This window comes from Narcine bancroftii, chromosome 4 (assembly GCF_036971445.1).
Source record: "Narcine bancroftii isolate sNarBan1 chromosome 4, sNarBan1.hap1, whole genome shotgun sequence".
NCBI lineage: Eukaryota > Metazoa > Chordata > Chondrichthyes > Torpediniformes > Narcinidae > Narcine > Narcine bancroftii.
The window spans coordinates 258,963,153-258,975,906 of NC_091472.1; the positions used below are offsets into that span (position 1 = coordinate 258,963,153).

A 12,754-nucleotide genomic window follows, 5' to 3' on the forward strand; every position below is an offset into this window, starting at 1 on the left:
GGAGCAGAGATTGCTGTATAGATGGGTTGTATTTGTGCAATTAGATTACAATAAATTTGACTTGATAACATCCCGACTCAAAACCGTGACAATTCTTTTTCTCCTTCTGATGCTGCTTGAGTTCCTCCACCAGATTATTTTCTTTTTGCTCCAGATTCCAGCATCTGCAAGTGGGCCAGGGAGATATTCAAACTCAACAGTCAGATCAGGAGGTGGCCAGGCACCTCCCTGAAGGTACCTCTGTACAGTTAATTAATGCATGTATGTTGACAATCTGGTATTCAGATATGTCGCTGCATCTTTTCTTCGTCCTCATGTGGACTGCACGTTAGAACAGGAGCAGGAGGAGACACACCAGGTCATCAAACCCGAAAAGCCTTATAAAAGTGTCCTGTTCATTTCTACCCATGGATGGTGCCTGATACATTGAGGTCACCCAGCATCTCCTTGTTGGCCCATCCAACCTAGTTCAATGCTATTACAGGTGATTTACTCTTAGCATCAAGATCATTTCTCCCCAAGCCCCTTGACTACTTTACATACATCTATGTGCTAGAGAAACTCAGCAGGCTATGTAGCATACATAGGAAGTAAAGGGCACTCAACATTTCAGGTCAAGAATCTGGAAAAACAGGTAGGTCCTGAAAAAACATGTGGGGAGATAGGAGGAGAGGGAAGGAGGAAGGAAGGGGAAGGGAAGGTGCACAGGCTAACAGGCAAGGTGGAGGTGGGAGGGTAGACGATAAAGAAGACGAGAAGGGATGGGGAGAGGGTGGAGGTCTTAGAAGGATAGCTTTCTCATAGTAGAGGGAAGGGAATGGGGAGGGGAGCTGGAGGAAAAGAGACAGAGGGATGAAGGAAAAAAGAGAGACCCAGGAGAAGTTAATGGAAATTGGAGTAGTCAATATTCATGTCATCTGTTTGGAGACTGTAGAACAGAGCATAAGGTGTCCTTCCTCCCATTTACAGGTGCCCTCAATTTGGCAGTAAATGAAGTCATGACATGTAGGAATGGTGTGTGTGGGTTTTAAAACCTATGTTCATGTTACACTCGGTGTTATTACATGAGCATCATCTAGAGCAAATCTTTTTAAACAAATTGTTTACAACATTCCATGCTAATTTGTTCAGCTGGCTTGGCTTAAAAAGCTTCATAATTATTGAGACAATATCCTGCACCAGCCTCTTAACCAAACTTTGCTTAATTTGTCTTGATTAGAAAGTTTTGATAAAATTTTAGCTGACTTTATTTGACAGCGATGAAAATTAATGCATCATAGCATCCATATTTTATCACTGGTAACTAAATTATAAGCAATAAAACCATCATTTCACACAATCGCATGCTCCAATAACTTGTTGTAACCAGGCGTCCTTTTGATTTGAATTCTGACAGATGGAACACAAAAGAGCACTGCTACGTTTTGAAGATTTGTAATCATAGATCTCATTGTTAGTCATTCCCCGGATCAACATGGGTCATTCCATTCTGCAATGCACAGAAATGCTGGAGAAGATTAGCAGGTTATGCAGAATTCATAGGAAGAAAAGGGTAACCAACATTTCTGGCCTGGATCCTTCATTAGGTTACCTTTTGCTTCCAATAGAGGCTGTGTGACCTGCTGAGTTTCTCCAGCAATTTTATAGTCACAGTATCTGCAGACTTTCCTGCTTAACTCATTTTGTTCTGCGCCTTGTTACCTGAACATGGATACTTGGTCCTTCTCGGTCAATTTTGACACTGTGAAGAAGTCCATCTGCTAGGTTTCCACTGTTGAGACTAAGGATATCAGGACCTTTGTCGTTGTCGAGTCTGTATCGGACTTGCAAGCTCCCTGAAACAAAATTAAAAGAAATGTTCTCACATTTTTGCTGCGCAGATCAGATTAGTTTTATTTTTACTGGCCCTCTGTTTTATCACAAATATCAATGTATTATATAGAGACCCTATATACCGTACCTTGTGTATGCTATACTGAAGGAAATTTAGTGCAAGTTTGCCAAATGGATTCCATGAGGAGATAGTACTCAAATTAGCGTACTATTCCTTATAATGTAATTTGATGGTTTATTTGATTAAATTTCAAAACATAAGATGGACAAAGGAAAAAATTGGGGACATGTGATTGTCTGAGAGATAACACTTTAAAAAGATAATGTCAGGGAACACAGAAACTGAAGTTAAGAGAATTTACAGTTTTTTTTCTGTGAATGGCCAATGATGAAGATTAATTCTTGATTTAGTTCTGAGAGTGTTGGGGGAAACTCAGCAGGTTATGGAGTACCCACGGAAAGCAATGTTCCAGGTCCAGATGCTGCGTGACCTCCAGAACTTCTGTGCGTTCACAGTTGTGAAAAACAAAAGTCCTGTTTGAAAAGAGCCAGTAGATCTTTAGTTGCGCCCAGAGTAGTTTATGGTTAGCGGAGTCAGGACAGGTTCAAGAGCATGACAGCAGCTGGGGAAAACAAATTGGCCTTGATCAGAGAGGTGATGAATTCAGGCTTTGGAATCTTTGAGGTGATGAGGCTTTTAATGATGTTGTCTGCTCTCATGAGGTGAAGCCTCTTATTTTATATTCAATAGACAGGGTGTCAGTGCTCCTGATGGACTTGGCTTAATATTGTAGTCTTCTGAATTCCTGACATTTTTATCATTCATTCAAGGCCAAAGAGGACAGAAATCAGAAACAAATCATAGGCTGAGGAGTAGTTGGTGTACCTCTTGAGGTGAATTTGTCTTCTGTAGATAAATTCCAATGGGTAGAGCAAAATAGTGGAACAAGAGAAACCATTTCATGTGTGTGAAAATGTAAAAATACAATGCATAAAGTCATTATTTAGAGAAGAATAAGATTGATTGCCAGTTGTTCCATGACCTATCTCCAATGCTGACATGTCTGTTGCTGACTCCTGCACTGTCCATCTTAGGCCACCCGGAACTTGGAGGAGCCACACCTCATCTCAGAGGATCTTTCCTGGACCCAACACACTCATGACATTGTGAAGAAAAGATGTCAGCACCTCAACTTCCTCAGGAGTTTGCAGAAGTTTGGTATGACACCAGAAACCCTGGCAAATTTTACAGATGTGTGGTGGGAAGTGTTCTGACCGACTCATCATGGTCTGGTATGGGAACACCAATACCCATGAGCATAAAGCCCTCCAGAGGACACAGCTGAGGACATCATAGGCAAAACCCTTTCGAGAAGATCCACAGGAAATGCTGCCGTCGGAGAACAGCTGCAATCATCAAGTATCCACACTACCCACCACACACTCTCTTCTCGCTGCTGCCATCAGGAAAGAGGTATAGGTGCCCCAAGACTTGCACCACCAGGTTCGAAAACAGCTGCTTCCCCTCCACCATCAGACTCCTCAACAATGAACTTTATTAGGGACTCTTACTAGTAAACTTTATAGACATTTTTTTTATTTCTTTCTGTATTGCACAGTCAGTTTGTTTACATTCATTATCTGTTTATAGTTCTTTAATTGTTTACATGTTTATGCTGTGACAATTGTTTTTGCACTACCAATAAGGGGTAATTCTGCCTCATTCGCAGGAAAGAATCTCAGAATTGTATGTGATGTCATGTCAGTACTGTACTCTGATAATAAATTTGAAATCTGAAATCCAATATAAAAAGTACAACTCCGATTATCCAAAATGATTGGGACTATGTTGGATAAACATTTTTTTTTTGGATAATTTTTTAAAAACAGCCCAGTTGCAAGAGCAAATGACTTGTTTCAATGTTTAAACAACAACAAATAACAAGGCTTTTAAAACATTAAAATAATGTTTAATTCTCACCAAAAAAATTCTGGCTGCAATGCCGACACCGATCACAGAGACCTCCCAACCGCTGCCGCTGATACCCGATGCATCCCTACCGCCACCACTGATCCCTGACACATACCCACTGTTGCTGCTGATCCCCAGTGAGGCTTCCCAGACTGATGGAACACTCACTGGAAGGTCAGCGGGCTCCTGTCTCCCTGCTCACCAGAGCTCCCGACAACGACACCTGAGTCCCGACTCCGAATACTCCCCTAGGCTATTGCACATGCACACTGGGCAGTCTGGTGTGCGTGTACGGTCGTAGGCTGAGGGGAGGGTTCAGAGTAGGTGTCTGGAGCTCTGCTGTGCTGAGGAGTGAGGGAGAGAATGGGGATAGAAGCGAAGAGGAGAGGAGGGAAGATCACTGAGCTCAAGGTCCTGCTCCTGCCCGGGAAGCCTCTCTCCTCGATGATGTTGGGACAAGGGATTCATCTGACCGCTTGTCGCTGGGAGACAGTGGCGCACAGTTTGAGAGGGAGAGTTGGAGAGGAAAGTCAACGAGGGAAGGTAAAGAAGAAATGGAAAGAGAAAGAGGGGAGGGAGTGACCTGAAATTAGGACAATCGTCGTTCTAATTTCACGTCGACTGAATTTTATTTTTCAATCTGTGAGGTCAGTTCGGCCCTGAAAAATTTTTCAGATAAATGAGGATTTCTGATTTCTTTTGGATATCTTCATTTATCTGAATTTTTTTTAAAAATTGGATAAATGAGGATTTTGGAGAATCCATTTCAGATAATCCGAGTTGTACTGTACCTCAGCATTCTTCAACTAGATAGCACTGACATTCACTTCTCCAGGTTCCATTAGGCCACTCCTCTGTCTCCCTCTCACTCATCCCTCCTTTCCTCCAGCTCTTCATCCCATTCCCTCTCTATTCACAGAGCTATCCCCTCCCCCATCACATCTTACCTTATTTCACTTGTGCCCTCCCACCAAAAATATTTCTACGACCTTTTATCTGTGGGTTTGTGCTCCTCCCCTTACCCCATCCACCACCATTTTCTTCCAGCCTTCCTGCTTTTTGGTCATACCTTGACGAAAGGCTCAGGCTTGAAATGTTGGTGTTGCAGCTTTGCTAGATAAAGAACACTGTGCGACCTACTGAGTTTCTCCAGCACCTTTGTGTTTTAAACTAAGATTTAATTATTTTAATTTTTTGTTATTTATTTCATTTAAATAGAAGAAGTTGGGAGGTTCCTCCAATGGTGCTTGAACTACAACCTGAGTCTCCACATGGACAAATTAAAAGAGATGATTGGGGAGTTCAGGAGGATGAAGGTCAACCTTTCTCCACTACATGTCAATGTTTCTGTTGTGGAACTAGTTAAGAGCACAAAGTTACTTGGTGTGCATATTATGGATGACCTATCCTGGACTTGCACTTCCTAAAGAAGCTGAGGAGGGCAAGGCTACTGGCTCCCATCTTGACAACATTGTACAGTACCACAGTTGAAAGGGTCTTGCCCGGCTGCTTCATTATGTGGTTTTGTAGCTGCAAAATATCAGAATGGAAGTCAATGCAGAAGATCATTAAAATAGATGAGAAGAACTTACTCCAATCACTGCATTCACTTGGACTGTTGCTTAAATAGGACTCATAGAATTATTGAGAATATCTATTAACCTTCACACGGTTGTTGAATTTGTTGAACACAGGTGGTGTTGAAGATTATCAGCTCCTGTCTGAGCGGTGATATGGATGCATTTCAGTTTGCCTATCATAGCAACAGGTCTACAGTGGATACCATCTCACTGGCTCTACACAAAGCCCTGGTACACCTGTACAGCAAAGATGCATACATCAGGATGGTCTTTATCAAATACAATTTGGCATTTAATACCATCATCCCCTCAAAACTGATCAGCAAACTCTGAGACCCAGGAGTTAATACCCCACTCTAATTGGACATAGATTTCCTCAACTCCAGATCACAATCAATGAAGACTGGTAAGAACATTTCCTCCACAAACACCATCAGTGACAGAGCACCACAGGGCTGTGTTCTTAGACCCCTGTTCTACTCACTTTACATCTACAATTGTATTGCTCAGTACGACAATAACATAATCTACAAATTTTCGATGATACCAAGGTAGTGGATTGTATAAAGAAAGATGATGAACTAGCATACAGGATGAAGATTGAAAATTTGGCTGAATGGTGCACCCACAACAATGTTGTACTCAATATCACCAAAATTAAGGAGCTGATTGTTGACTTCAAGAAGGGAATGCCAGAGGTATACAATCCAATGGTTTTTGGGGGATCAGAGGAGGAGGAGAGGGTGAGCAAATTTAAGTTATTGGGAGTCACTATTTTTGAGGATCTTTCCTGGAATCAACACACTAATGGCATCATGAAGAAAGTATGTCAGTGCCTCTACTTCCTCAGGAGTTTGCAGGGGTTTTGTATGACACAAGAAACCTTGGCAAATTTCTACTGGCTCCATCGTGGTCTGATATGGGAACACCAATATCCCTAAGCATGTTACTACCAATAAGTAGTAATTCTGCCTCACCTGCAGAGAAAAAAAAGAATCTCAGGGTTGTATGTGATGTCACACATGTAGTCTGACAATAAATTTGAAATCTGAGTAATTTTGACCTACCACGTGAGCTAAGAGATACAGGAGTAGCAAAATTAGGTCTTTAAAGTCAGAAAAAGCTTCTTTCCACAGTTTGCGAGGCCGATGAATGGAATTCTGTAACCTTAGGTATTTTAGAAATGAATATGGTGTAAAGTATTCCAAAATATTTATCATTACTTATTTTATATGATGTTTTATATATGTATGTGATTATCATGTGCCTGCACTATGGTCCAGAGAAACATTTGATTGCAATGTGTCAGATATAATAAACTTGAACTTGAATGTAAAACTTGAACTAAAGCCCTTACTCACTCATGTTATAGATATTTCTGCATATGATTTTACCTTAACTTCAATGCTCAAATTTATATTGCTAATTTTTCCGATTTGTGCATCTCAGTTAGGATCATCAAATGGCTTGGCTGAAGAGAAACATGATAAAAGTTAATCATGCCAGGACAAGTATTTAAGAAACATAATATGGAAAAAAAGCTCTTGGATTCACATTTGGCATAGTTGTTATGCCCGGCAAAACTGTTAACACTAACAGCAGAAGGGACAAAGACGGGCCACTGGTGCCTTGTAACCAGTTGCTCTGGGCAGATGCAGCTTGTTAACCACGGATGGTAACTCATCTAGGGGAGGGAAAACTCTGATTTCAAACCTCTGCTGCCTTGTGGCTATACACTCTCATGGTGAAGGCTTTGGGAGTAAACTCTGAGGAAAAATCCGGAGTCGGAGTCCTGGACGCGGCTGACTACTGTACCCAGCACAGGCACAGAAACTCTATCGACTTTTGTCATTCCTTTGGACCTGTCATTAGCATGGGGGGGGGGAATGGGGGGGTGGGGGGTCCCATTGCATGGGCAACAGACAGATCTCCACATCAACTCTGCCTGGCTTGTGCTGTGGGGAGGCCGATCCAGCTTCCAGTGACTACCAGAGGCGCAGTAGCCATGGTTGAGAACTACTGATGGAAGCCACACAAAAAAAATGAAAAATCCATGAAAATATCCAACAGAATTAGAGAGAGAGAGAGTGTGTGTGTGTGTGTGTGTGTGTGTGTGTGTGTGTGTGTGTGTGTGTGTGTGTGTGTGTGTGTGTGTGTGTGTGTGTGTTTGTGTGTGTGTGTGTGTGTGTGTGTAATGCAAAAGAAATTATGTTTGCTGCCAACAGAAAAATCCAAGCCTTTAAATGGAAAATTGGGACGTATCTGTCAATATCTTCCGTACCAATTAAAAAAAATAGTTTGCAGCATTGTGTGAAAACTGTAGCAAGAAGATACAGAGGAAAATTCACCAAATGCTCATGCTGTTTGTCATTTCATAGATGCTCCATAACAACAGAGGGTTTCCAGTATTTAGTTTAGATTTCACACATCTGCATTTGTTTGATCACGATTCAGACCCAGCATTTCCCTGACTGCTTAATCATTCACTACATTGCATTGGAAGCTCCTTCTGCTGAGATATGTATTCCCAAGTTCAGTGTATATAATTGCAGGCAGTCCAACTGCATTATTTAGTGTGTTCAGGGTGTCTTAAAGTAAAATTCAGCAAGTTGAAACCATTTCTTTTTAGTGTAGTTACAGAGTTCAGGAGAAACAACCAAAAACAGAACAAGTCTTGTTGGAAACCCAGTCTGATTGGAGTTATTACAGCACCAGCAAGTTTGAATCCAGTGCGGTCATTAAGGAAAGGAGTTTGTGTCTGCATGGATTTCATCCAGGTGCTCCGGTTTCCTCCCACATTCCAAAAGACACACAGGGTTAGTAGGTTATTGGTCACATGGGTGAGCAGCTTGGGTTGGAAGGGCCTGTTACCATTCTATATCTCCAAATTAAGCTAAAATTAGATTAAATTCAAAATATTGAGCTACTTAGTCTCCGCGGTGAATGGCTTTGCCCTTCTTTGAATCACTAGCAATTTCTGTTTCGTACCCAATTTTAAGCTTTTTTTTTTCAATTTTGATTGTTTCCTTCAAATTAGGAGATAAGTTGCTTTAAAGAGCTCTGAAAGAGTATAACAAAAGATTTGATCCCTTCCTGAAGATAATCAACCAATAATGGATGTACATTATCTATGCAATACACAGAAGTGCTGGAGAAACTCAGCAGGTCATGCAATGTCTATTAGAAGCATAGAGTTGTAATCATCATTTAGGGGCTGATCCCTTCATCAAGGTATGAGCAAAAAGCAGACAAACACCCGAATAAAAACATTGGGTGGAAAAGGAGAGAGGAGATATTTTTCTGAGTTTTTGTGTCATATTTCTAATGTTTGGAGAGAAGGCAGGAGAATGGGTTGAGAGGAAAAGCACATCAACCATGATTAGAATGGCAGAGTAGACTCAAAGGGTTGAATGACCAAATTCTGCTTCTATCTCTTATGGTCTTATGTGGACAGAATCAAATTAGATGGAGATTGGTTTTTAGCCTGATTCTGTTCCTATATCTTAAGGCCTTGTGTTTAAGACTTAAAAAAAAAATATATACTGGATTCAACTGGTGATGCAACATTGTTGGAGGTGGTTAAAGTATGTTGTTGGAGGTGGTGACGCTATGTTGTTGAAGGTGGTGAAGGTATGTTACTGAGGTGGTGCCTTTGCCTTACAGCTCAGATGATCCCTCTATTTTAACCTCTCTCTTTCAACCCCTCAGCTTTACCCCACTGTTTCTTCCCCTCGTTTCGACCCCTCTGTTTCTACCACACTGTTTTTCCTCTCTGTTTCTACTTAACTGTGTCTACCCCTCTGTTTCAACCCCTCTGTTTCGATGGGTTAGCCTCTGGTGCGACCCTTATAATTCTCTGTGGTTCTCCTGCATGCTCTGGTTTCCTTTCACAACCCAAAAAACGCGCTGGCTGCTTGGTTCATTGGCCATTGTAAATTGTCCCCAAGTTGTGGGTGAGCATTAGAATCTTGGTGGAATTTCATAGAACATTTAGAAAATTTGAAAAATGATTAGTGCATGATGGGTGTAAATATATGCTTCATGATTAATGCAGCCTTCTGGGTCAAAGGACAGCTTCTTTGCATTATGATACTCTGATCTTCTTTCTGTATCTGAAGAATTTAAACAAGTCTTACTCATTCAATAGTGAAAGATAGATAAAGACCTCCAGCACCACCTAGGATTGCCCCACCCCTAAAAAACAACTTTTAATGATTTAGGCATCTTCATCCCACCTGACGACAGCATAAGCATTTAACAGAGGTCGTCAAAATCAAATATAAAACCCAACATGTGGTGTGTGGACCACTGGTAGTCCATAGGTTTGTCATAGGTGGTCAGTGGTGATGTATTAAAGACAAATATTATTGATACAAGTGAAAATTTGTCAACAAAACTTGAAAAAAATCAAAACATTTTGCCATCATACAGAAGTCCCATCTATGGTATGGGAAGAAGCTTGAACTCACCAACTCCACTTCCCAACTGGTGGTTTGTGGTTTGTGGTTTGTTAGGGGATTACCTACAGTAGCCAAAGAACCTACAATCACATCTTCAGGGATGGAACCTCAGTGGCAATATCAATGTTGATAATTCCAAACATGAATTCAAATCTGAGTGCGGTTATTAAATTTGGAAAATTACACAAATCTCACGAAAAAGTAAATATCAACAATGTCGATCACAAAAACTGGTGGATCGTTGCTACGGCTCCATTAGCAAAATGGTTAGTGCGACGCTATTACAGCGACAGCAACTGGCTTCGAATCTCCTGCTGTCTGTAAGGAGTTTGTAGTTTTCTGTGTGTCTGTGAGGGTTCCCTCCCACCATTCAAAATTGTGTGGGGTTGGTAGGTTAATTTTTTTAATTTAGAAATACAGCACAGTAACAGGCCCACAAGCCCATGCCACACAATTACACCCAATTGACCTACAACCCTCATATGTTTTGATGGGAAAGTAGAAACTGGAGCACCCGGAAGAAACCCACGCAGATACAGGGAGAATGTCCAAACTCCTTACAAATAGCACCAGATTCGAATCCCAGTCACTACTGCTGTAACAGTATTGTGCCAACAGCTGCACTAATCGTGCATTTGGGCAACGTGGGGTCATGGGCCAGGAGGGCCTGTTAACATGCTGTATCACTAAATCCAAAAACTTTTCAAAGAATATTTAGTAAGGAACTCTTCTGATTTATTCGCATTATCTCTACCCTGACTCCAGCCTCCAGCAAATATGGTTGACTGAAATTTACTAACAAGCTACCCAATTCAATATGCTGAACTTCGCAGATACGCCCTCATCACATGACTAAATTAAGAAAAAAAAACATTAATCAAAGCCGCTCTCGCATCACATGAGAATAGTTAGATCAACACTTCTTTTCAAAGGTACTTTTCACTTCAAGCAAGGATGGCTTGGTAGAAGTGTTTTTATCCATCAGCTGTCACTGGAGCTCCTGAAATATTAACGTGCTCAAATACAGGCTACATTATGAAAAGTACATTATAAAATAGGCTGACTTATTTGAAGACTGTGCAAAGGTTTTCTTTTCCTTAGCAAATGGACTCAATCTGTTCAAAGCCTGGTGTGGTATATAATTATTGATTAGACTGCAACTGGGCAACACTTCCCTGTGGCCTAAAAGAAAATGACTTACTATGTCAGGCGTGGAATGTGTGAAGCCACCGGCAAAATGCTTTTTTGATAATCACAGCTGAGCTAATGGTATTTTTCTCTCCCCAACTTTTATCGCTGTGTCTCAGAGCAGGAGAGATTTTATTAGAAGAGTTTCTCTCGCGGTCTGATGCAGTATTATTTCAACTCCTGAAATATATTTCAGCCAGATACTGAGCTGCTATTGATAACAGCAACCTCAGTGCCTTTAATTAAACTCAGGCATCAAATACAAACCTCTGGTTAAATGGATGGTGGTGCAAATAGCTGATTGGCACTCTAATTCCAGAGCGAAGGAGGCTTCAATCAACTCCCTCTCAATTCCCCTATTGGCCTCTATCAAAGCCTTCCTACCCTCTCCCCATTATACTGGCTATCTCATCTCTGAACTCTCAGTCCTGATGAAGGGTTCCGGCCTGAAATATCACCCATTGCTTTTTTTTACTGTGGAATTCCTCCAGCGGATTAATTTTAAATCCAGTTTCCAGCAGCTGCAGTCTCTGGTGTGCCCCTCTTGAAGGAGCAGAGGGCAAAATCAGCTCCAGTACTAAGGAAATGTTGGAGAAAATGCAAAGGCGGTTCACCAGGCTGATTTTGGAAATGACGGAATCATGGGGAGAGATTGAGTGGCCTGGGACTTTTAGAGTTTAGAAGGTTGAGGGGGAAATCTTATGGAGACATAAAATTATGAAAGAAATAGAAGTTGGGAGGTTTGTCCCACGAGCAGGTGACACTAGAATTAAGGGACAAGGCCTCAAGTTTTAATGGAGTAGATCTATGACAGAAATGAGGAGGAATGCTGCTGGTCATTGGGACGAGGTTGAATAATAGTTCAGCACAGATTAGATGGGCCAATTGGCCTGTTTCTGTGCTGTAGTGTTCATGGTAATGTTTCTCCCAGAGAGCAGTGAATCTGTGAAATTCTCTGCTCAAAGAAGCAGTAGAGGCTGCCTCACTGAATGTATTTAATACACAGATTATTGAAGAATAGGGGAATTGAGTCTTATGGAGAGCGAGTGGGTAACTGGAGCTGACTGTCCGGCCAGATTAACCATGATCTTATTAGTATGTTATGTTGGCCTATATGTTAGTATCCCTTATTGCACTCCTGAGACTTGCTGCCTAGACTCTGTGGGGTAGACAAGTGAGTGGTGGCATCTTCTGGGTTATCAAGTGAGCACGCTCCTTCCTCAGTGTTTCACTGCAGACCCACGACACCTCCAGAGGGTTCAGCAGTGAATCCCAGCATCCCAGGCTCACTCACGAGATGCCATTCACTCTCTTGGTTGCCCAGGTGAAATCCATTCTCCTCATCCAGAGCCACTGACTATCTTTTCCACAGTTCTGGAGAGATATTTAATTGCTCACACTCCCAACTCCAGGAGTAGCCTTGATGTCGATGTGGCTACAAATCCACTGCAGCCTACCTCAGTCTGTCAAACCTTGCCTTCCAGCCACGTTGCTGCTCATCAGCTGCAAGCTCAGGGTACCTCAGTTTCTTGCGCTCACAGGCCTCCTCCACTGCATCCTTCCAGGGCACTGTAAGCTCGATGATATAAACGAGATGGAGTGAGGCCGTCCACAGCACAAGGTCTGGTCTAAGGTTGGTTTCCACAATTTAATTTGGTAAGCATAACCTCTGGCCTAAGTCGCCACCATCTTCCAATCACATGCCCCGCCTAGCTGACTGG

The 12,754-nt window shown here is 41.8% G+C and overlaps 1 protein-coding gene across 1 annotated transcript in view; it reads right to left on the reverse strand.

Annotated features, from left to right (window-relative positions):
• LOC138762456 (contactin-associated protein-like 5) overlaps positions 1 to 12,754 on the reverse strand; it is a 762,501-nt gene that overhangs the window by 121,782 nt on the left and 627,965 nt on the right. The window contains exon 16 of the mRNA XM_069936213.1: positions 1,702 to 1,835. Within this exon, the coding sequence (XP_069792314.1) occupies positions 1,702 to 1,835 (134 nt within the window). The remainder of the gene's footprint in view (positions 1 to 1,701; positions 1,836 to 12,754) is intronic.